General features: G+C 35.0%; 1 protein-coding gene across 1 annotated transcript in view; it reads right to left on the reverse strand.

Moving 5' to 3' along the window:
- Positions 1 to 22,751, reverse strand: part of ABI3BP (ABI family member 3 binding protein) — a 160,674-nt gene that overhangs the window by 40,842 nt on the left and 97,081 nt on the right. The window contains exons 36-54 of the mRNA XM_069868349.1: positions 21,940 to 22,014; positions 21,005 to 21,079; positions 20,378 to 20,452; positions 19,254 to 19,319; positions 17,969 to 18,049; positions 14,710 to 14,778; positions 12,318 to 12,365; positions 11,887 to 11,961; positions 10,204 to 10,251; positions 9,602 to 9,676; positions 8,141 to 8,188; positions 7,198 to 7,272; positions 6,331 to 6,405; positions 5,592 to 5,639; positions 4,954 to 5,028; positions 4,182 to 4,256; positions 2,604 to 2,678; positions 1,877 to 1,948; positions 1,321 to 1,395 (exon numbers count right to left, since the gene is read on the reverse strand). Of these exons, the coding sequence (XP_069724450.1) occupies positions 1,321 to 1,395; positions 1,877 to 1,948; positions 2,604 to 2,678; positions 4,182 to 4,256; positions 4,954 to 5,028; positions 5,592 to 5,639; positions 6,331 to 6,405; positions 7,198 to 7,272; positions 8,141 to 8,188; positions 9,602 to 9,676; positions 10,204 to 10,251; positions 11,887 to 11,961; positions 12,318 to 12,365; positions 14,710 to 14,778; positions 17,969 to 18,049; positions 19,254 to 19,319; positions 20,378 to 20,452; positions 21,005 to 21,079; positions 21,940 to 22,014 (1,305 nt within the window). The remainder of the gene's footprint in view (positions 1 to 1,320; positions 1,396 to 1,876; positions 1,949 to 2,603; positions 2,679 to 4,181; positions 4,257 to 4,953; positions 5,029 to 5,591; positions 5,640 to 6,330; positions 6,406 to 7,197; positions 7,273 to 8,140; positions 8,189 to 9,601; positions 9,677 to 10,203; positions 10,252 to 11,886; positions 11,962 to 12,317; positions 12,366 to 14,709; positions 14,779 to 17,968; positions 18,050 to 19,253; positions 19,320 to 20,377; positions 20,453 to 21,004; positions 21,080 to 21,939; positions 22,015 to 22,751) is intronic.

The following is a 22,751-nucleotide window of genomic DNA, read 5'->3' on the forward strand; positions in this document are numbered from 1 at the left end:
ATTCTTTGCTTAAAACTAACTTTGTAGTGGTATTTGAACATGGCACTTGTTCCCTGTGGTATGATGGGAAATAGCTCTTATTCAACTGAGACTTGGGCTCTAAATTGTTTACTTATGAGAAATTCTTTCAAAACAAGGCCTTTAGAAAATAAATCTTTTTCACCTGCTCTAGGCAGACCTACTTTAGTAGGAGCACCTCACCTGTGAGGACAAACTGAGAGAGTTGGGTTTGTTCAGCCTGGATTAAAGAAGACTGAAGAGAGACCTTATAGCAGCCTTCCAGTACTTAAAGGGGGCCTTCAGGAGAAATGGGGATAGACTTTTCAGCGAGGCTTGTTGATATAGGACAAGGGGTAATAGTTTTCAGCCAAGGGAGGGTAGATTTAGACTAGATACAAGGAAGACTTTTTTTATAATGAGGGTGGTGAAACCCTGGAACAGGTTGCCCAGGGAGGTAGTGGAGGCCCCATCCCTGGAAATATTCAAGGCCAGGCTGGATGAGACTCTGAGCAACCTGATAGAGTTGAAGATGTCCCTGCGCCTGCAGGAGGGTTGGACCAGATGACCTGAATCCAAACCATTCTATAATTCTATGTTCTCCAGAGGTCCCTTCCAACCCCAGCCATTCTGTGTTTCTGTGATTCCTGGACAGTTCAGTTTGATTTTCATAGTATATATATATGCAGAGCTCTTGAATGTTCTGCTTAATTTTTTTGGGGCTGTATAAAAAGGGCTAGAAGTCTAAGGGGAAAAAATGGGGGAATGATAAAACTATTCATTAATCTATTTGCCTAAAATCAAAACATTATTAGTTTGCAGATTAGATCAGAGAGTATGAAAGATTAGGAGCTGTTCTTTCTTGTGATAGTGCTGTCACTCCACACCTAACAATTATTTTTAAAGGTACCTTTACTCTTAGCATCTATCTTGGACTGAGAGTCTGTAACCCAAGTTTCAAAAGCACTTGAGATATTGAAGCAGATGTATTTATGGTAATAAAATACCCCCAAAGAAAAGAATTTAGTGAAGCTGGCTGCAGCAGTATATTTTTATTAATTATTAAAATTCTTCCTATTTTTAATGGCTGCTGCTCACCAATTCAACAAGCATGTGTTAAAAATCCCAGCCATTTTACCTTTTGCTCTCCATGGAAATTTATGCAATCCTTGGCCATTCTCTTTGATACAATTTATTAATATACTCTGAGCTAAGCAATGATAGTAATTTCTGTCTACATATCATGCACATCACATGACTGCAGCACTGAATAACAGCAGAAAGTCTAACTAAGGCAGTACCACAATGGCACTTTTAAATTACCAGGTTTAGTCTGTGGCAATTCTGGACCAACAGATGTTTTGGGTTTGGAAGGAATGAGCAGTGTTTCCTTTGGAGCTAAAAGAAAAGGAAAAAAGATTATTATTGTATTCTTCAGGAGTCACGATTCAACACCATGTTTAGGCCACAGAAAATGCATGCCTCAAATGCCTGAAAAAAAGACAATAACAATTCCATGGCTTTGTGGAACCTGAAACAAAATGTCTATCCAAAACAGAAAAATCCTAGCATCGTGCTGTAGGATAAGTTGAGTTAGCGGCTAAAATTCTTGCTCTAAAAGAAAAATTAGACCACTGAATTTGGTTGAAGATCTGCCAAATACAGACTTCTGACCAGACATGAGCCGTAGGCTATTTCTGCTTTACTTCTAGGACAGAACTGAGACTCATCTGTATTAAGAAATGTGTATGAACGCAAGCAGGATGAAGGACAGTGGATAGATGTTGCACAAAATACCACACCAGAGCATGTTCTCTAGAAATTTCTCAATTGAAAAATTAAAAATACCTCAGTCTTAACTTTAAGAAAACTTATTTACCCATTGTTGCCCTTGAATGCTCTGTAGCAGAGGATTTTGTAATAATTGGTTGTGGAGTTGTCTGATGTATTGCTGTTAAGGAGAAAATGTGAAGAATCTTAGAATATCAAACTGCAGTAGAAGGAAAGTATTATTTGCACTGTTTCTAGAACTTTCAAAATGCCCCACACTACATAGTAGCAGAACATCTCAGAAATCAACTGCTCATATGTATCATGTTTCTATTAATTTCTCCTATGTATTCCTTCTACAAGAAAAATGGGAAGAGAGACAGCCCACTGTAACTATTTTTAATACTACTTTTGTTTCAGTATAGCACACAATGTCTGTTGTTGAATACAAACACATTGCAAAGGAGTAATAATGTTGCATTTTATGGATTTTTAAAAAAATATGCCCTCAGAGAAGCATGTCATTACTAGGAAATAATGAAAGAGAACTGAATCTATCTAGTCACTGAGATTTATCAATGCCCAGATCACTCCATTTTAGTCATCATTTTCTATATGCAAGAGAAAGGAGGAAAAACATTTTTGATGTTATACTACAAATCCTACTATTATTTTCAGTGTAGTTTTAGCATACTTTGGATTGACTGACTTAAGTGTAATGCATTTGTTTCAGGACAAACCCAGTTACAAATAATTCTGTTAAAACGCACAAATCCTGAGGCTAAGGGAAAGAGTGATTAAAAAGAAACACAAAATAAAAAGAATGACTCCATTACCAGGTTTGGTGTGTGGCACTCTTGGTTTTTCATATGGTTTTAATTTGGTATGAATGAACTGTTTTTCAGTTGGAGCTGAAATAAAAACAAACAGCACTCGGAAAAATAATTGAAAAAACACACTGCTTTCATAATACACAAGGAACATAAGTACAATCTGCTCTGTAATAAGGCAAATTGTGTAAGGGTAAAGTTGAAAATCAAGCAGTTGAAATTCCTGAAAAGAAAGGAAAACAAATGATGGTACAAATAGCTTCCCCAAAATTATATATAAATTTGCAACTTTGGATGAAGCAACGAAGAATATAGTCATTAACAGCTTACAGTCAAGTAGTCAGACAAAACTAGACAGTAGTAGCCTACATCTTCCACATCTGCCATACTTAAGTGTCTGAGAGCAGGATCTATTTTTCAGTGGACTCTTTATATCAGACTTGATTTATAAATTAACTTCTTTGGTTTTATGTGGGAACTATGCAATCTTATCTTCATACTATTTAGTTAAAAATTCTTGCTGTGTAGGAATCATTTACTGCAAAAGATTTTCTTAGCACTTGCTAGCCCGTAATCCATATCAATGTGAGAGATCCTCTAAAACATCTGCCTTAGCCTGCACATTCTTCACCCTCCTTGCTCTGAAGAACCATATTGTGCATATAAATATTGCATCTAGTAGGCCCAGATGTGTATTACAGGGCACATAAACCTCATAAAGCTATATATATATGGTTATCAAATGAATACTAACCTAAGTGTCAATACATACAGGGAATATACATTAAAATAGAAACACGATGAAAAGAATTTTTCATTTTCTTTTTCTTAAAAAGAAAGATTAACCCAAATTTCAAAGATTATTAAATGGCTGTTTATAAGTCCTTAATGATATTGCTTCTTTCCCAGAAAATCATGGTCAATATCTGAAACTAGGGACAGATTATTAAAAAAGATTGTTCAGCTATACTCCTGCTGCTTAATATTGCTTGGATTCACTGACTCTTACTTGGTCCATATCTGACATTTAAGTTGAGAAGGAAGAATTCTCAGCTAATGTTTCATTTCTTTAAGCAACCTTCTCAACACGGATGACTAGAATTTAGCAGAGAAGATGTCTTTAAGAATGAGTATTTGATTTGGAGAGCCACATAGCTGGTCTGTTTTGGTATGTGTCACGTGACAGTTGATATCTAAGAGTTTACTTGCAATTTTCTTCTGTGAAGAAGTAAGGAGTGAAGCAAAAGAGTATTTTAGGATGATATTATCTATACCTCAGATACAGTGATTACAGGAATCACTATCTGCTCTTTAAATATGTTCACTTTTTACTGGAAAATATATAACATCTGAAGGAATTACATCATCCTGACGGGAAATGCTGGAAGACAAGAAAATGAACCTTCAAATGTAATTGAGCTCATGCATTTTTACCCTTATCAAGAACAGAGGGCGAGCAAGTATGAAGAAGCAGAGAAAAACTTCATTATTGGATTTCATACCATGTAATGAGCTCCCTGTAAGACGATCTTCTCTAACAAGAATGGAAAATAGAGTAATTAGTTATGAAATATACATGATTACCCAATGTTGCCTTTGTTCTTTCAGGAATATGAGGAATCATAGTAGTATCTGGTTCATGGAAGGTTGGAATGATTTCTGTTGGGAAAAAGTGTTGATAAGTGCTCAGAATAATAAAGAGCATCTCCTTTTCCCTCCTGTCCCCTCAAAAAAAACAAACCCAAAACCAAACCCTTCAGCACTATACTACATATACCAGCAAATGATATTTTAAAACAGAAACAGGTATTTACCCTGAGAGGTTTATGATTACAAAGAATTCAATTTTTGTTTGTTTTTAACCTTTAGGTACTTAAAAAACAACAATAAATTACTGATTATCTTAGACACATAAATCAGATTTATGTTGAGGAATCTCCTAACTGAAATAATACTGAAGGGAATTCTCAGTCTAATCTGGATGTAAATGTGTATAAAAATGAAAAGCTCTGCAACAGCTTTAGAAGGCTTTTCATAAAAGCTTCAAAACCACAGTGCAGAGAATTGAAACGTGTTGCCTGGATGCAAGCTGTGATTAACTTTTTATTATTGATTTAAACATACAGGTAACTAATATTTCTTCATCTGGCAATATTCTCATAATATATAAAAAAAATCTCAAACTGTTGTAGTTTTCATCAGCAGTATGACTTAATTTCAGCATTGCAGAGGTTTCTTAAGCTGGAATGATACCCAAGTAACAGTAAATGTACAGCTGACAACTTCCCCCACTGCCCACCCTGAAAACCATTGCTCAATTATCAACTGCCGCTTGACAAAAGATCTGATAATTTACCAGGCTTGCTTTGTGGAGCATCTGGGGTAGCAGCTGTTTTAGGTTTAAAGGGAGTATGTTGTGGTTCTTTAGGAGCTGAAAGAAAAGACCCATTTTGAGTGTTTATACACTTCAGAAATCAGACAGATTAATTGCACAGGCATTTGCGTGTCTCATGTTTGCACAGAAAAACAAGATCCTTACATGAGAGATTGAAAAACTGAATATCAGGTACAGAGAGAAATTTAAAGAGAAATGAAAATAATGAATGAAAACATGGGCTGAAAATTGAAAAGGTAAGCAATATCTGGAGTCAGGTAACAAAAACTGTAAGAACACAGACAACTGTAGTGGGCATGTTTCAATCTGTATTTCAATGCTCACAACTGCAGCCATGTCATGCTTGTCTCCTACAAGTGTCAAAGGAATCACAAGGTGTGAGAGAGTGAAAGAAATTTTCTGTGAAAACAACAACAACAAAAAATAGACAGGAATCTTTCAATACCTGGAACAGAGTAGAATTAAGTTGAATAAGTATAAAAGAGAACAAATCAAACCCACAAACAGATGATATGAAAAACAGACTAATGATATGTAACTTAGGTCCAAGGAGAAGCCAGGAAAAAATAATAATGACAAGGCCAAGGTAACATCTTTACCTGTTGCTGTCTTTGGTTGTTCAACTGTAAAGGTAGTAGGTGCCAAAACTTCATGAAAATGAGAATGTATAGAGAATTAGCAAGATGTAGAAGCAAACGGGTAAAAATACTCCCTTTTACATGATTGATTTCTTTTACGACTGAAACATATAACTAAATCTGTTCTTTTTGTTAAAAAAAAGTTATTCATTATTGAAATTAGTGAATATACACACACTCAAATAGAAGTTTCAACTGATGCTTTCAGAAACAACAGGAGTGACAGAGGTTTGGCAGTTCACTAGTATGTAAATCCCTATTAAGAATAGTTTTAAGGGTCAAATTCCATTACTGGGGCACACAAACATATGAGTGGTTTGAGTTACAGATACTTAGAGTCATACACAAAAGCATTAAAATATAATTTCTCAAAGCATCATTTGACAGGCATGGAAGAGATGCAATTTCTTCCAAGAATGTTCTTAAAATATTATTATGTTTTCTACCATGCTATATAGATTATTTATTAGTGGTCGCTGTCATATAGCTGAAAAGAATATACAACTCATCAAAACTCAGCTACTAAAAATAAAAATCAGCTCTATCTTACTTTAAATATGTATATACTGAAAAATAGAAAAATAGAAAATCTATTTTTTTGTAATAAGAAGAGATGTTAATCAACACTGGATTCAGTGAGGAAAGGCCACCCAAAAGAAACTCTGAACATTCAAGCACAACAAAACAACGGTGTGTTTACCAGGTTTTGTATATGGTACATCTGGACTTGGGGATGCTCTGGGTTTGGAAGGGACTCGACGACTTTCTTTTGGACCTACGAGGATGAGCAAAGTTTTGAACATGTTATTGAGGATGGTGATTCAGCTTTAGTAATTCGATTTTCCTGTCGGAAGATGCATTTTCTACAAAGAAATTCTTCAGGAACTATTTCTGTAATTTGAAAACAGTCACAAAGTGATCTCCTATCAGTGCAATCAGTATTATGTTAGTGCAGAGACTGAAAATTAAGTGACTGTTTCAGTGCTGTGCTAGATTAGCTCTACACTCCTCTGAGCTCTACCAAACAGAGCTTTCTACAGAGTAAACTGCTGTAGTTCTCTTTCCCTAATTGTGCTTCTTAAGTGTTTCATAATCAAAAAAATCTGCTGCTCATTTAAATCAACTTTGTATTAAAAAAACTTCTCCAGCAAAGCAGTCAAAGCAGGAGAAATGTGGAAATTCGCCACTAATTTTCAAATGACCAGAACTATTTCCAGAGTTTTGGGAACAGGAAAGTACTGTAATTTTACACTTGCAAGTGAGTAGCTGGAAAACACAAATACAACTGTCACATTCTGTAGAAATCAAGACACAAATTTTCTTATGTGCTATGGATCAAGATGAGTGTTAACTCCCGTATTCCTGACATTATGCAAGTTATTGATATGTATAAATATCTAGCTGATTATCTTGTTCTATGGCAGCTGTATAGCAAAATTCAATTACAACATTAAACTAGAGCCTATTAAATGAGTTTCTCTGTACCTTCAGAAAACTCATCAGTTTTGACAGTTTTTAAACTGATGAAACTTTCATGCACTAAAAGGCAAAATATTGATAAGCTTACTTGCTCTAGTCGAAGGAACATGTGGACTGGGTGATGTTTTAGGTTTGGAAGGTCCATGACGTGTATCTTTAGGAGCTGAAAGAAAGAGACTGGGTTACACCATGCTAAAATTTTCTGAGGTATGTGTCTCCAGTACCACCCATAACAGTCAACAAAAACAGAGCAAAGATTTAAACCAAAGATGTTCTATGAAAGCGATGCAAAAAAGAAAAGGTTTCTTGAGTAAAATCAGGTTACAGAGAAAAGAAATAATGGTATCATCAGCTAAGCATGTGACTGAATTATGGGTTCTGTTTAAGAAGAGGACTTGGAAAAATAAAGAACAGAAAACGAAACAAGTAACTTCAAATACAGACACTACTGAGGTTGTACTGAAATAATTTGCAATACCAGATCAAAATGATAAAAATGCTTTAGCCAAATGTGTCTACCTCAAGGAAGCATATGACCTAAAGATCATTGAAGTGATTCTGTTCTCATAATGGCATAATGGCATTGAGGTTTGAGTGAAACAGAATTCCTTTTCAGATATCTATGAAGGTCAGATTTTCATTTAGTAACACTGAGGGCAAGGAAAGAAAAGAAACAAAACTTGCAACATGCAGGTCTGCTCACCTAAACCGTATGATTGACTAGAACATTGTCACCTCTGCAGTATGGATGAAAACATGCAAGCTAGGATCCTGTTCTGATCCTAGAGTCCTCTGACTCTTATCATTAAATATTGAAAGAATTGCCCTACATTATATGCCCAACAACTTGGAAGGCACAAGGATCCTCCTCAATTGTTTTGTAGAACACAAGGAAAGAGACAGAGAATCTTGATTGCTTAATTACTAGGGCACATACAAAGAAAGGTTACAATATTCTGCCCCTCTGTTCTTAATGATTTGTGTTGAAGAGGAAAGACAGCATAGATATTTGATTAAGAAATTATCATTACCTACTGTTGACCTTGGTTTCTCAGTTCTAAATGTAAATGGTTCCAGAACTGCATTAGCATGATAAAAAACAAATACAAGTATTATCAAGAACAATCAAAACATTACAATCACTACTTCCATAATGATCATATCATCTCTGCTACAGGCAATGGCAAATGGTCACTCCTCCTTGAAACTCTACACGTCAGAATATTATGCTGCTCAGAATTGTCTCCAGTTCAAGGCAACAGCCCTAATACAGAACAGAGCCCAGATATAATGTGAAGCTTTTATAATAAGCCACAAAGAAATTTCAGGTGGTTTTTCCCCTTCAGCTTTGTACGTTTTCCTGACTTCTTTCAAGTTTTCATTCAAGCAACAGGCACAGACTTACTAGGTAGGGAAAGAACTTTAATTGTCATCTCTCTGCCCTTTCCTCCATCAGCACCATCTAATACTGCATATAACTGTACTGGATCTGATGGGGATGGAATTTATTTTCTTCATAGCAGCCTCTGTGGTGCTCTGTTTTAGATTTGTAACCAAGACAATATTGATAACACACAAATGTTTTAGAGGTTGCTGAATAATTCTTGTTACATCATCAAGGACTTTGGGTTTCATTGTGTCACTAAGAAAGTTGCCTGGGGATGGGCAAGATGCTAGGAGGGGAGATAATGGGGACAGCTGAACCAAATTGACCAAAGGGATGTTCCACCTCATACCATGCCATACTTAGCAACACAACCTTTCCAAGGGACCCATTGATCCTAGACTGGCATTGGTCTGCTGGTGGGATGTGGTGCGTGGTGGCCTTTGTATCAATAGTTTTTCCCCTTTTTTTCCCCTTTATTTGTTAAACTATCCTTTTCTTGAACAATGATTTTTTACTTCTCTCCTTTGCTCTTCTGATTCTCACCCCAAACCCCTGCAGGGCGGAAAGAGCAAGAGGCTAGTAGGTCCCTAGTTGCTGGCTTGGATGAAGCGACAACAGTCCTTCATGAGTGTGAGTTTTATAACTTTCTTCCTCAACTGTAATTACCACAGGATTGTATATTGCTCTATGCCAAGCTATGTAAATGATGTTATAGAAAGTGCTACACATTCTTAATTCTCTGAATAACACAAGGGCTGTGCAAAACTGAACTGAGAAGTAAAAATTAATGATAGTGCTTGGGAATTTAAAAGCAAGTACAAAATTTGAGAAATACAGAAAATAAACCCTTCCTCTTTGCAATGACGCTCCTTTTCACTTTCCCAAAACTCAAACAAATACACAAAGAATAGATCTACTTTGACCAACTCACCAGGTTGCTTAGAAAATCTGTATATCATGACGTACGATACAGGGTTTTATTCCTCAAGGAACATTCAGGCATATACACACAAGGAATACATCTAAATCTGAAGCTCCAGTGATCACAGTAGAATTCATAAGATACATATATCAGTATGATAAGATAAAGAAACAATGTACTTACCAGGTTTGGTTTGCGGCACCTCTGAGCTTGGTGATATTCTATGTTTGGAGGGAACACGCTGTGTTTCTTTTGGGACTGAAATTAAAAAAAAAACCAAACAACTATTAAAATCTTTTAAGAACTGAAACTGACAGGAGGCGTAATGTTAAAAAAGAACACATGCCTTTGCGACCCTCTGGAAACAAAAAAAGCTTGTAAAAGTAGTGAAGAATTCTGGTACAAAAAGAAATAGCACTGATGGAGAAACCCTGGAATGGGATAACATAAAGCAAGGCCACTATGGATGAACCAGTATAAAAGATGAAGCAGCACATGACATGAACTGAATACAGAGACGCATGGTCAAAGGTAGATTGCGTTGCTTCCACCCGCTTTACAGCACACATTTGTGTGAGAAAACCAAAATAAGATGGTTATGAATTGTTAGTGTAAAACCACACACACACACACAAATGACTAAATTTAATAGTAAACAATCATGGCAGTGGAGTGCAATGAAGATGTACTTGTGATGTTCAGTGCATAAGAGATGTTCAGTGCATATAATGTTCTAGCACGAGAAAAATGCTAGATGTGATGGTCCCTGAAGGTAAAACTGTTACCTATTGTTGGTTTTAGTTGATCAGTTCTAAGGGTTATAGATTCCAGGACTGTATTAGAAACAAAATATAACAGTTATTATGAAAATTGAAGATAACAACTCCACTTACAATTAGTATTACTTGTTTAGTAACTGCATTTTAAATTATATACTACGTATACTGCCTCGTACAAAATCTGTTATGTTAAATGAAGCCACTGAGAAATCAGTGTAAGCTGAAACATAATGTGAGCTTAGTTATTCTGCAGGCTTTGATCAGATGTTAAAATATGCATCACTCCCTTTTTCAGAAAATGCCTTTTTCGGGACACAAATCTCTTGCTTTTGTAGTGTATTTCGTATGCCGTTTATGTATACAACCGTAATCAGAGACCATTTTCTTGTTTTCTGGATTCTGTATTATTGAAGAGCTTTACAGTCTATTGCATTGCATGATTGCACCCTTCAGCTCTAAACTGGCATCTAAAATATAACCTGGTGTTTAAGAAGCATGAGGATCTGAAATTGATGTCCTTTTCTTGCATGTCCCACACTAGAAACAGGGACTAAATAGAAATTAGAGCCCTCTCTTTGTCAACTCTTCTGTATGGGTGGCAAAAAAAATTCTTTGCACATTTTAAGATTATTACAAGATAAGTGGATGATACTGTAAAAGTTCTGTATATTATATGTTCTTGGAGAAAAAGTAACCTTCTTTTTAAACACAGAAGAGTACAAACCTGTACATTTGTATGACAAAACCATTCTTCTGAGAAGGCCAGTTAATAATGAAAAATGGCTACAGAGCTAAAAGCTGAGTTTATGAAAAGTTGTATTTTAAGTTGTAGCTTGGAAACATTTTTTTTACAATCAGCCACCATGGTTAAAATTTTATGAGAGCACAAGGATGTTGACTGTTTTCTACATGAGGATATCATATCTACCAGATAACATCAGCTTTCAAAAATATTGCTCCTTGTCTACAATTTTAAAGACCTCCAGTAAAGTGATTATCAGTAAATATTTCACATCTACCAAGAGATAACATACATTCATGTTTGATACCCTTGTAATTTTCTGTTGATAGTACTAACTGGAGAGCAGAGATAGAGAGTAATTTTTTATGCCTACCACTAAACTCAACTGCACTCATGTTTAATGACATACTATAAAAATCCAGTATTTTGCAGTATGGCATAAGTGACTATTGATGCTATAAATATTAATACTCATAAATTAACAATAACGATACATTGCATAATTTATTCATTCATGCAGAAAATAATAATATAATGAAATTAAAATACTTGTGACTTAAAATGGAAATCTATTTATTCTATTAGAATTGTAGCAGTATTACAATAATAACAATAACAATTGCTATCATTATATTAGAATTGTAAAACCATATTCTATTAGAATTGTAGCCACAATACATACTTTATTTGTTAACTATTTTCTTTGGTTACCACTGTAATCTGAGTTTAACTGTTAACTTTTCCATGATGCAGAAACTCATTCTTCGGTGTGATGAAAGATACCTAGAGAATAGTACCACTCCTGAATACTGCAAATAAGCTGTTGATTACACACCAGAACACAACCCTATTGTGTTTTAACTGGCTCAGATAACTAAATAGCTGCTCAGAAATATGTTTCAATGCAATATAAACTGTATTAAAAATAATCACACAAAGTAGTTTACCATCATTAGCTTGTGGGATATGAGGTTTGGGCGAAGTTTTAGGTTTAGAATGAAAACGTTGAGTTTCCTTTGGAGCTGGAAAAGAAAATGTGGGTAATAAGTTGATAGGCACCGATCTATGCAAGGAAGAAGAATTTTAGTTATTTTTGAAGCTCAGGGGTTTTTTTTGACTGAAAACCTGAGACAATCACAGACAAGCATAATTATAAGATGATTCACAGCTGCCAACATTGTTTTCTTAAAGAAAAAGGAGAGATTTCAGCTGCGATGAAAGCAATAGGCCTAGCTGTCATGAATGCCAAGCAAGGGAATTACCTAGAAGAAAAGTGAAGGTCAATTAAACAATCCTAAGGCATAAAGTGATTAATTTAATTGATGCTTTCTGTGATAAAAAATATAAACATGACAGTTTGCCAAGGTAATATCATTACCTATCGTTGACCTTGGTTGCTCAATTCTAACTGTAATAAGTTCCGAGACTGCAACAGAAACAGTGTGACATAGTAAGTATATTCCATAGTAATGGAAACTTTAAAATTATTCCACTGGTTAGTATAAAAGCAGGTGCTAATACTACACTACAGTAATGTGAATCTTTGAATTAGCTTTTACTTTTTACAAACAAGGACAAACTTCCTAATAATACTGGTTCAATAAAAAAAATATAATTGCACAAACTTGATGGCAACAGAAGCAAAATATGCTAACAGAAATCAGTAAAACCTGGAACAAGCAATGGAAGAGAACACACAGCTACTCAGAGACAACAAGGGACTCTTGGTATACAAAGATGTCAGATATCCCTGAACTGAGGTCTGCTACTACTTGAAAGTGACATACTGACCATGACAAAACAGTTGCATCTTCCCCTAGAGTCAAGCAGAGAGAGAAAAAGCTGCTATTTTTATAACCATATAACTATCTGAAAAAACTTACTTTGATAAAGTCTCTTAGTTTATTCTCATTATATCCCTTTCTAATTTGGATCACAAACCCAATACATCATGCTTTTTTCCTCCTCACAAAATATGTGCCAAACTGGGGGAAAAAAGGAGGAAAAAAAATCCAAAATTTCTAGTCCAGACACTGCCTAGAAAACTTAAACTAGCTACTAATCTTACCAATATACTCACTAGATATCCCTGATTGCAATGACTTTTCCACTATTTAAGCTCATGAACTACCTTCAAAATTCAAATTCAAAAGATTTTTCTATAAAGCACTCATTTCTATTTTCAGCTTGCCTCCAAAAAATTAGTGAGTTCTTAAAAAAACCCCAAAAACGCTTCAGGCACTGAAAATAAAATTAAACTCTGTTAGGTCTGCAAGTTGTTTTCTGAAGTAATTTGTTTTCTCTTTGTATAAATATTATCCCAAAATAATGAATGATTTCCTTCTCCTGTCCTCCAGGGATGAAAAGTTGACATATTTGCTTTTTTGACATTCTGCACTAATAGCAAGCCTCAAAGTACACAATTTCAATAGAAGTGCCCTGTAACTTTTAGCTTGAGGTGTTTTAGTCTTAGCAAATTCTTTGGGCTTCAAATATGTGGATTGTGATTTTGGATACTGGAAGAACCCAGGTTTGTAAAAATCCAGTATTTAAGTTGAAAGTAAATGGTAACCCACAGAAGAATCACATGCAGCAATGAAGAAATGAAGTCCAGGAAATGTTCTTTAGTTCGTATCAATGAATAAACACAGAAAAAAATGGTGCTATGGGTTTAATGCATGAAACATTGTTGTATGTGGGCAAAATAAGCAGACAGAGAGCCTTTGAAGAAAGAGATAATCAAAGAGTTGGATGCTCCTCTGCAGCAGAATCAACTTCTAAAAGTTTAGCCAAAAGCCAAAGAAAAGAGAGCTAAGAAATGATGCTAAGAAAACATTGTTGTCCAATGCTGACACCGCCAAATCAAGGTCATTAGATGAGTTCTGAGAGTACTTTATAAAGTTAAACTTATTGCAGTTGTAAACAGTGAATCTGAGTGATTTGTTGCTATTAAACAAAATAAATTTGTTGTGTTTAATTAAATAATTTACACACAGACTTAAAGCCATCCTCACCCCATAAAGAATTGAGTTGGCTTCATCTAGGTTTTAAAGAGCAAAGGTATATCTCTGAAAGCATCTTGAAGTTATTCTCAGAATACAATCTGCATAGGAAATGCAGTGATGCAAATTGTCCTTTAAATAAGATATAACATTTTAAGGCTCACTGTAAAGGACACCTTTGTTTTTAGTACATTTTGAAAACATATTTATAAAAGACATCACTGAATATGTATTCCCATACCGAAAAAGGTACCTGTGTTTCTTTAAATGAGCTTCCCTCCTGACTAAAGTGAGAATTACTTTCTTTTTCTTAAATTGAACCCAAATTTCCATGGATTAATTGAAAAGAGGCAGTATTTTCCTTAAATCTGAGGAATTATCAAGCAATGCTCTGTTATGTACAACAAAAAATCTCCCCCTTCTGCAGAAAATATTTAGCAGTTTTTACTTCTAAATGTGATTTTTAGCTTAAGTGTATTAATTTTGTATTTAATAAAATCTTTGTTATTGTGATAATTCTTATTCTTTCTTCTTCTAACATAATTGAAGCTTCTAATCAGATAACTTTGAAGTGATATCCTGTCTTTTACGAGACAATATGTCCATGATAGGAACGTGGAGAAATAATAAAGCACCAAGACTATATTTCCATGTATTGGTTTTGAAACACAAGTGAATAAGCAAGAAGCTACAGGAAACTGTTTTCAACTGCACATGTTATCAGACCAATGGAAAGAAGAATGACTAATGATGACTCAAAATTATTACCCTCTGCAGTCTTTGGATGTTCATATGTGTAGGGACTCCTAGTAGTGACTGATACCGGAATGGTTGCTGCTGGAATAAAGAGAATTTTCTTGAGAGAAATACAGGGACATCTATATCTATTTCTCAACATTTGACAGCTCAGCTGCTCTTGTTTCCAAATTATAAATCTGCCTCCTCCCTACTGTTCAAATAGAAACACTAAGTAATTAATTTACTGAATGCTCTTAAGCATTGTCTAGTTGACCTTTCTGTTCTTTGCCGAATTCTTCTCTCAGTTGCCACATGAGGTACTGCTTTGTCATGACAAAGATCACAGTGAATTCTACCTGTTTAACAACTGGATGCTACTCTTTTACATCTGCCAGTACTGAGTACTGTGTAACGCATCTGTACCTCAGCACTACAGTTTGCTGGGAAACCCAATCCAAGCAGGGAAACCCAATAAGCAGAATACTAACCTACAAGTTAGGTACTTTGCACATTCTTCCAGATCCAACCTAGGGCCATATATTCATCACACCATGTTTTTCTGATGACACTTAAATAATTCAGGTCTGTTTTTTTCCTTTTCATCTCTTTGTTATTTTCAAACATAAAATTCAAGAGTATCACCCTCCACTCAATCCCAAAGAGATTATGAAAGTCTCTGGTAATAATATCTTCTCAGCCTATTTAAAAAGAAGTTCATTAATAGCTACATAATTCACATTTAATGTTGACTTTTCTCGATAGAAGGAAAAAGTTGAGCTGGGACATGTATTTCTCAGAATGACAATGAGAGGAGAATAAGATTGGAGGGAAATAAAATTATTTTCATTTCCTCTGACCTTTCTGAGAGCAGAGCACCTAAATAAAACTCCCAGGCAATATAAGATGAGTTTATAACAAAAGTTATTCTTGATATTGAACAATTTATCAGATTATTGGGTTGTAAGGGCTGAGCAACCAGGCAACCTGAGGCTTTGAAGGACAGAAAATATTAAGACAGACATGCACCAAATTATCAAGCAGAGTATTCCTAGGCTGAAAAGGTATGGTTCTGTGGTACCACTATCCTTCACAAGATGCATGTTAAAAAGTCCTTCCAGGACCCTCATAGTCCTGGTAAGGGAGAGAAGACTGGAAAAGGAACAACTACACGTATGCATCAATCTATCGAACACTATTCTACCTTAACATTAGTACTATACTGTCAAAACAGTTCTGCAGTTATTGTGCAAAAGTCTCATATCACACAAGTTGAAATGCATGGATGAATATGAAGAACTAGTGTTTTGTACTAGAGGTACAAGACAGTGGAAATTTATACTGTGTCTAAAAAGACTCAACAGGGGTTCATTATAAAGAACTATTTTTGCACTTTTCTGGGAAGAAAATGTTGCAGTGTATGGTAGAAAATAAATTACATTTTCCTTTCTTGAAAATCTGTGAACTTAGTATTTTTAGATAGAGTAATGTCTAACAATAATACAAGGGAACACAACGGTTGGCTGTAATCACATTGGTGAAAAGAACTGTTTTTTTAATGCAAGAAACAAATTCAGTTTCCCAAATATCAAGAAGAATGAAGCTGCAAACTTTCACTAGAAATGCAGCTGGCTGGTTGGAAAAAATGAACATTTTTATGGTTTTTTTAAATGAATTTTTTGCTCCACTGCAAAAAGACAAATACTTCACCAGAAACAGTACAGAAGTCCTATTAAGAATGTGAGTCAAAATTAACTTTTGGAATTCTGTTTTGACCCAAAGTTGGTCATTATTAAGTCAGTGATCAAGCATGACTTTAGGAAGTATTCTTCCTTATTTTGTTTCATTGTTAAGGAAGGGTGACAATGACTGTCACGACACAACTTTCTCATTTAAGATGAACTCCCAAATGACCCTGGAATACAGAGGAGATTTTGCTCTCTGCCTTTTTTGAAACCTACCCAAAGGGCAGCATATCCCCATGCATTGCATATTTTATGCCTCAAAGAAGAGCTTCTGAACAAGAATATCATCATTTGTCCCATCAGCACAAATGACAAATTCACAAATGCCTACTCACAGAAAGATCATTACAAGCTTAATTATGATTCAAAAATTGTTCTTAGGATTCCATCTGATTGATCAGTAAAACCACTAACAGGGAAAAAACACAAATGAGGCATACAAGTACAGAATTGTGTCACCTTCTTTGTAGTTATATAGAAATATGTTATACAGACATTCACTGTCAAAACGTCAATATACAGTGTTGATCCAAGGGTGTAAAACAATTTTATGCAACACTTTCCAAATGAGTTACTTTTTTTCTCTGACATTTCAAAAATACCCCAACCCATCCAGGATTCAGATCTATATTCAGATATAGGTATCTGCAGCAGACACAAATGTAATTAATCTAGTAATGCACTACACTAAAAATGTTGTAGAAGCTGTAATCACCATGAAAAGCTAATTATTCACACTGTTTTGAGACAGTTCCAAGTCATAAATACCTTCTAGTTAACAAGTCTCACAAGGAAGTATTTAGTCTGAAGAGAGTCATTCATTTTACGATCAAAAAATAATTCACAGAGAATCTGGAAATAATTTAATAATATTGCCTGATCTCCTCCAGGATTAAGAATTATATTCTTACAACATACAATTATGCAATTTTAATCTTCATAACTTTTTTATAAACTGTGTAGCACTAGTAATAGTTTTGTAACTGTATTCACTTATTCTTCAGCTTCAGAATATATTAGGTGTTTTTTACTCTCTGACATACATCATGGCCAAATTCAACCCTAGTGTGAAGAGTGCAATTTCATTTCTCATCATAAGATATGTCTTTACTAAATTCCAGAACATAATTTCATTCTTATTTCCACAGGTTCAGGTAATTCTACAAATGCATTAATGATCACTGAAGTGATACAAATCCTATGGTTCTAGGCAAGATACTATAAACGTTAGCAAAACTGGAGAATTTACATTCAGCACAGTCCCTGTGCTGAACTAACTTGTTATTATGAAATGAAAAGCAGGAAAATTTGTTTCAATGCCGGGCTATGAAACTTGGTGATTTGGGCTATAAAAGTTAAAAGCTTTTAGCTTTGCTTCAAGTTTTTTTTGGTTCAATACAGAAATAATAGTCCTGTAAGTGTACAGGTCCCCTCAGTGCCCATCTTTTTGATGATCAAGCGCTGAGCTTCACGCAGAATAAATTTAAACTAAAGTACACTACTTAAGTGATACCTCATAACAAATGTTTGCTATGGAAATTAGTTACCGGGTTTAGTTCGTGGCTTTTTGGTTCTGGCAGGTGGTCTAGGTTTAGATGCAGAAGGTGTGGGTTTTGCTTCTTTAGGAGCTGAAAGAAATATACTGGATTATAAGAATATCCTTTCCACTGTACCACACAAAAATTACATTCTTCAAGACTGAAATGAAACAATGAATGGCCACTGGGAACAAAAGCAAATGGTGAAATCAGAATTGCTAAGACTTCCCAAAAATCTTCCAAAGAATTCACTACACCAGCAAAGTACCTGTTTGTTCTTCACTTAAAAATCAATAAGTAAATTTAAAATATGTAATTGTAGCCTACAATCACACCAAAAGCTCCTTTCAGTAAGTTATCAAATGAATTTTTGCTAGATACCTAAGAAGTAAAATAATAATTGTGTTTATCCTTTTGAACTCCAGGCCAATTTTAAGCAGTAAAAAGACATCTGTAGATAAAATATGGTATGGAGCTGGAAAAACATGGAATCAATAATAAGGGAAATACTTCATAACTGTGGTAATTGAATTCTGTTACTAATAGATATAGCATCAGCTAAATGGTAACAACTAAGAGCTAACAGTCCTAGAAACCTTTTTCCCCTGAACATGCATGTGCTGAAACTGCAGTTAGCTAAATATGACTGTTAATATAAAAACTGATAAAGCTACAGGTGGGTTTCAGGTGGTGTAATCAGTAATTTTGTTCTTTTTTTTAAAGCAGTGCTATGAGACTGCTTTCCAAGAAAGGTTTCATAGCAATAGACACAGTGGAAAAGCAAATGACATTTGTAGAAAGAACAAAGTAGAATAAGACATATGAAGTGATGGAAAAGTGTTTTTCACGCCAAAATGACATTCAGAAAGATTCATAAGAGAACAGTAGAATAAACAAGTCCATCCAATGCTGCAGGAATCCTTCACTGGGAGTTCTAGGATTAATGTCCACAACGCTAATTTTGCAGTTGGCCTTTCAATATTATTTCCAGTAGGGTTTTAATGACTTTCTGAGACTAAAATTATGTCGGTGTAGAAAAACCTCCAAAAAATGGAACACAATTCCGAAAAATTTTACTGCAGTATAGAACTAGCAAAACAGTATGGAAAAAAACCTCAAGTTTCTTTTTCTCCTAAGTTTAGAAAAGCACATTTCTGAATGCTTATTCCCTAACTTTATTCCTCTCAGAGAAATGGATTAAATATAGAAAAAGCTATAAGATGAAGTGAAATAGTACAAATTCAGGCCTGGAATGCAAAGAAGAGTGACCAGCAGCTACAGAAGCATGTATTACCTAGTGTTGCTATTGGTTGTTCAGCAGTCTGAGAAGCTTTAGGCTCCAAAAGTGGAGATTTAGGGACTAGAAAAGAAAAATTCAGGTGTAATTGAACAGGTTAGTAGACGTGTCAGCAGTAAGACAAAAGTATTATCATTTTGATAATTCAGGGTGTTCTTATGTTTTTAAATAGAGTAGATAAATATGTAACTGAGTCCTACTCCTATGCATAACACCCTATGCTTGTTTTAGTTTTGTTTCCTAAGAAAGTTCACAGTGTGTGCCTGTGGCTATATGTTGAGAGTCTGCTTCTAGGGCTCCTTCCCCATATTTATGGTCTCAGGACATTTTTAATCCATTGATTCAATCAACAAATACGTTCCTTTTATGTTGTGGGAGATGAATAAGAAAGGACAGCTGAGGGGTTTGACTCAAGTAAAGACTGCAGTTCATAACAAATACCAGAGAATCTACACCAAAGAGGAAACTACTGAATATCTCCAGTCAGAGTCTGCAGCTGATTGCAAGACATGTAGGAGAATCAGACAACTCTGGCAAGGCACAACATAATATTTATTGGTCCAGTACCTGAACCACTAAAGGAAACAAATTCATCTTCCTTAATCCAAAATCAGAAGAAAGTGAGTACAGATATCTCTTTTTTGATCAGAAAGCAGAAAAGGAAAAACAGAGACAATAAGATAATAAAGTTCCCATGGTCAAAGAATGAATCTTGTGTATATGAATGTATCCCCTTCTGCTTGGAGAAAGCTCTACTATTTCCACTAAAATAGCAAACCTTTCCACAGAGTTCCTTGCAGGAGGACTTATTGATCTACAAATGATATTAAAAACCGATGTGTCACTCAGAAGAAGATTCTTTCCCTTCCAGTCCTCCTAAAGTTTACAAAACTAGAGAACTCATTTATGTTTTTATCTCTGGACTGAAACACATGAAACTGATGAGCTTAACTCTCATTCCTTTTGCTAGGCAACATCAAACGACCAACTTTAGAATGATGAGTTAGTCAAGATGCTCATGTATTGCATAGCTCCTGTCCTTTTAAGGAAGTTTTGCTTAGATAGTTTTAGTGAACATATGTCTTTGCATACCGACTCATACAAATTGTGTGCACAATTACCAGGTTTCACATGCGGTAGTTCTGGGGTAGCAGATGGTTTCACTTTAGAAGGAATAAGTGGTATTTCTTTTGGAGCTGAAAGAAAGAGCTCAGTTTGCAATCAAAAAACATTTAACAAGGGTTTCCCGCAACAAAGTGCACATGCCATGAGTTTATACTGAAGGACAGACGACTTAGTATGGAATGTCAAAGCGGTATGATGAATTCAGAGTTTAAAGCATGGAGTGGAGATGATATTGAATTGCTGTGCCTAGATCAGAAATAGATTCTGTGTCTGCAAAACAATTAAAATTTCCACTATGAGAGGTCTACCTGTCAGAGACAAAGTCAACACATGCATGTGCATGAGAGTGAGAAAACACTTCAATGAAAGTATGATGGAATTTTTCATGCAAGAGGCAAGTTTTACTTCTCTGATGACAGCAAAACCATCCTGAACTATGTTCTTATACAGAGATCTATCAATAAGAATCAGTTTAATGCCAATGGAAGAATAAGAGTCTACAACCAGGAAAAAGAATAATGATTATGCATGTGAAATGATATGCTGGAAGAAATGCATTCGTATGGGTTGTAGTGCTTAAAACAAACACAGAGTTTTTCACTGGGTGAAAACAACAACATTACCTAATGTTACCCTTGGCCATTGAAAAGGACGAGAAGTTTTAGGTGTGAAAGATTCCAGAATGGATTCACTTGTTGCTGTTGGAAGAAATGATGACAGTCATAAGGGAGCAAATGGAAGAAACTGTTCCTTCATTACCAAAACCAAATTTGTTTTTACAAGAAAAACAAGTGTGTCACTAATGTTTGGACACTTGTCAGTTTAGTGTGTGTTAAAGGGAAATTCAGTCTTTTGAGCTGCACAGAGCTTCAGTGACTATAAATCAGCGCATTTGTGATGTGCAGAAATTCTTCATGTTCATTTTCTCCTTCCTTCATTGCACCTGGTCTGGATCTCAACCGCTGCCAAGTAAGATTTTAAGTTGAACATTTGAACGTTCTGAGTTTTGGTCCACTACTTAAGGAGGATGGTATGGTGTAAAACGTAAGAATTTAATGAAGATGACATGTTGAACAATCAATTAGTCAGACAGTAAAAACGTACAAATTTGGAGTAGAAAGCTGACAACAGTTCCAGCTATGGTTTCAGTCCAGAAGTATCAAGCATCTGTGACTTGTTAACCAATTTCATGCATTAAGGATACACTTGCTTCGTATTATTAACAAGGCTACAGCAGTAGAATACAGCCTACAGCATGTATCACAGTATTTTCAACAGCAGAACTGGACAATAAACACTGTTTTCTCAGTTATCTAAGTGGAATATTTTTCAAAATACTGAATGAAAATCACATGACTATGAGTTGCCATATACATTTTACGTGCAAGAAATTATCAATTTCAACCATTAACAGCAATCTATTAGGAATGAAAAATTCAGGTATTAGAGTCTAATCCAAAAGTGCACTGAAAGAGAAGTTTACCAGTGTACTTATTTCAGCGAGTCTTAGAGCAAGGCTTGAGGTAGTGAATTAAGAACTAGGTAGAGATTATTGTACCTGGTCCAGCATCTGCTGTTTCAGGCTTAGTAGGTGTCACAGGGCTTGAAAGAACAGGCTGAATACCACTCAAAGCTATAAAAAAAACCAGGTCACAATATCTATGATTATTAATTCTACACATAGGTTTCTTTTAAATAAAATCAAACAAAAAAAGTATAGGTTATAATATACCTAATTTTCCTACGCAAAATTCCACCCACAATAAGCATACCTTACCTTGACAATATACCAGAGCTGCTTTGGAGTGGAAGCTGAAGCTAGTACTTAAAATGACAACCGAAACTAGAATGTCAGCCAACCAAATCTAATAGCACTTAGACAGCATGGTCCATGTAGTCTAAGGCAATCCAGAAAACATAAAGATACAAGAACTTCTAACACCATGGTGTGCATAAAGCACTCAAAAATGCAGAAAAAAATATAATATTGAAACCTAAAAACCACTTCAAATATATTTCTGTAAAAAAAGACTGTCCTGATTCTCTTTGGTGTTTTCTGTCAAGATTTTGTTAGTAATTTTTAATGTTTTATAATCTATGTACATGTATACACATATAAAACAAAGGTAAAATAAAGTAAAGTGAAAAAAGCCCTGAACAGTAAGAACTAGTAAGAAAGAAGCTTACTATGCTGGCATAAATAATATAGAGTATATAAATGTCTGTATCCATCTATCTGAGAGTATAACAATTAAGTTTGGAAGCAAATAATCCAAGTAATTTTAAAATTCTTATTCTGATTTAAGCATTACTGTTATTGTTATTATTATTATTATACCAACATTACTTCATTTAAGTATATATCAAAAT

This window comes from Phaenicophaeus curvirostris, chromosome 1 (genome assembly GCF_032191515.1).
Source record: "Phaenicophaeus curvirostris isolate KB17595 chromosome 1, BPBGC_Pcur_1.0, whole genome shotgun sequence".
Classification (NCBI taxonomy): domain Eukaryota; kingdom Metazoa; phylum Chordata; class Aves; order Cuculiformes; family Cuculidae; genus Phaenicophaeus; species Phaenicophaeus curvirostris.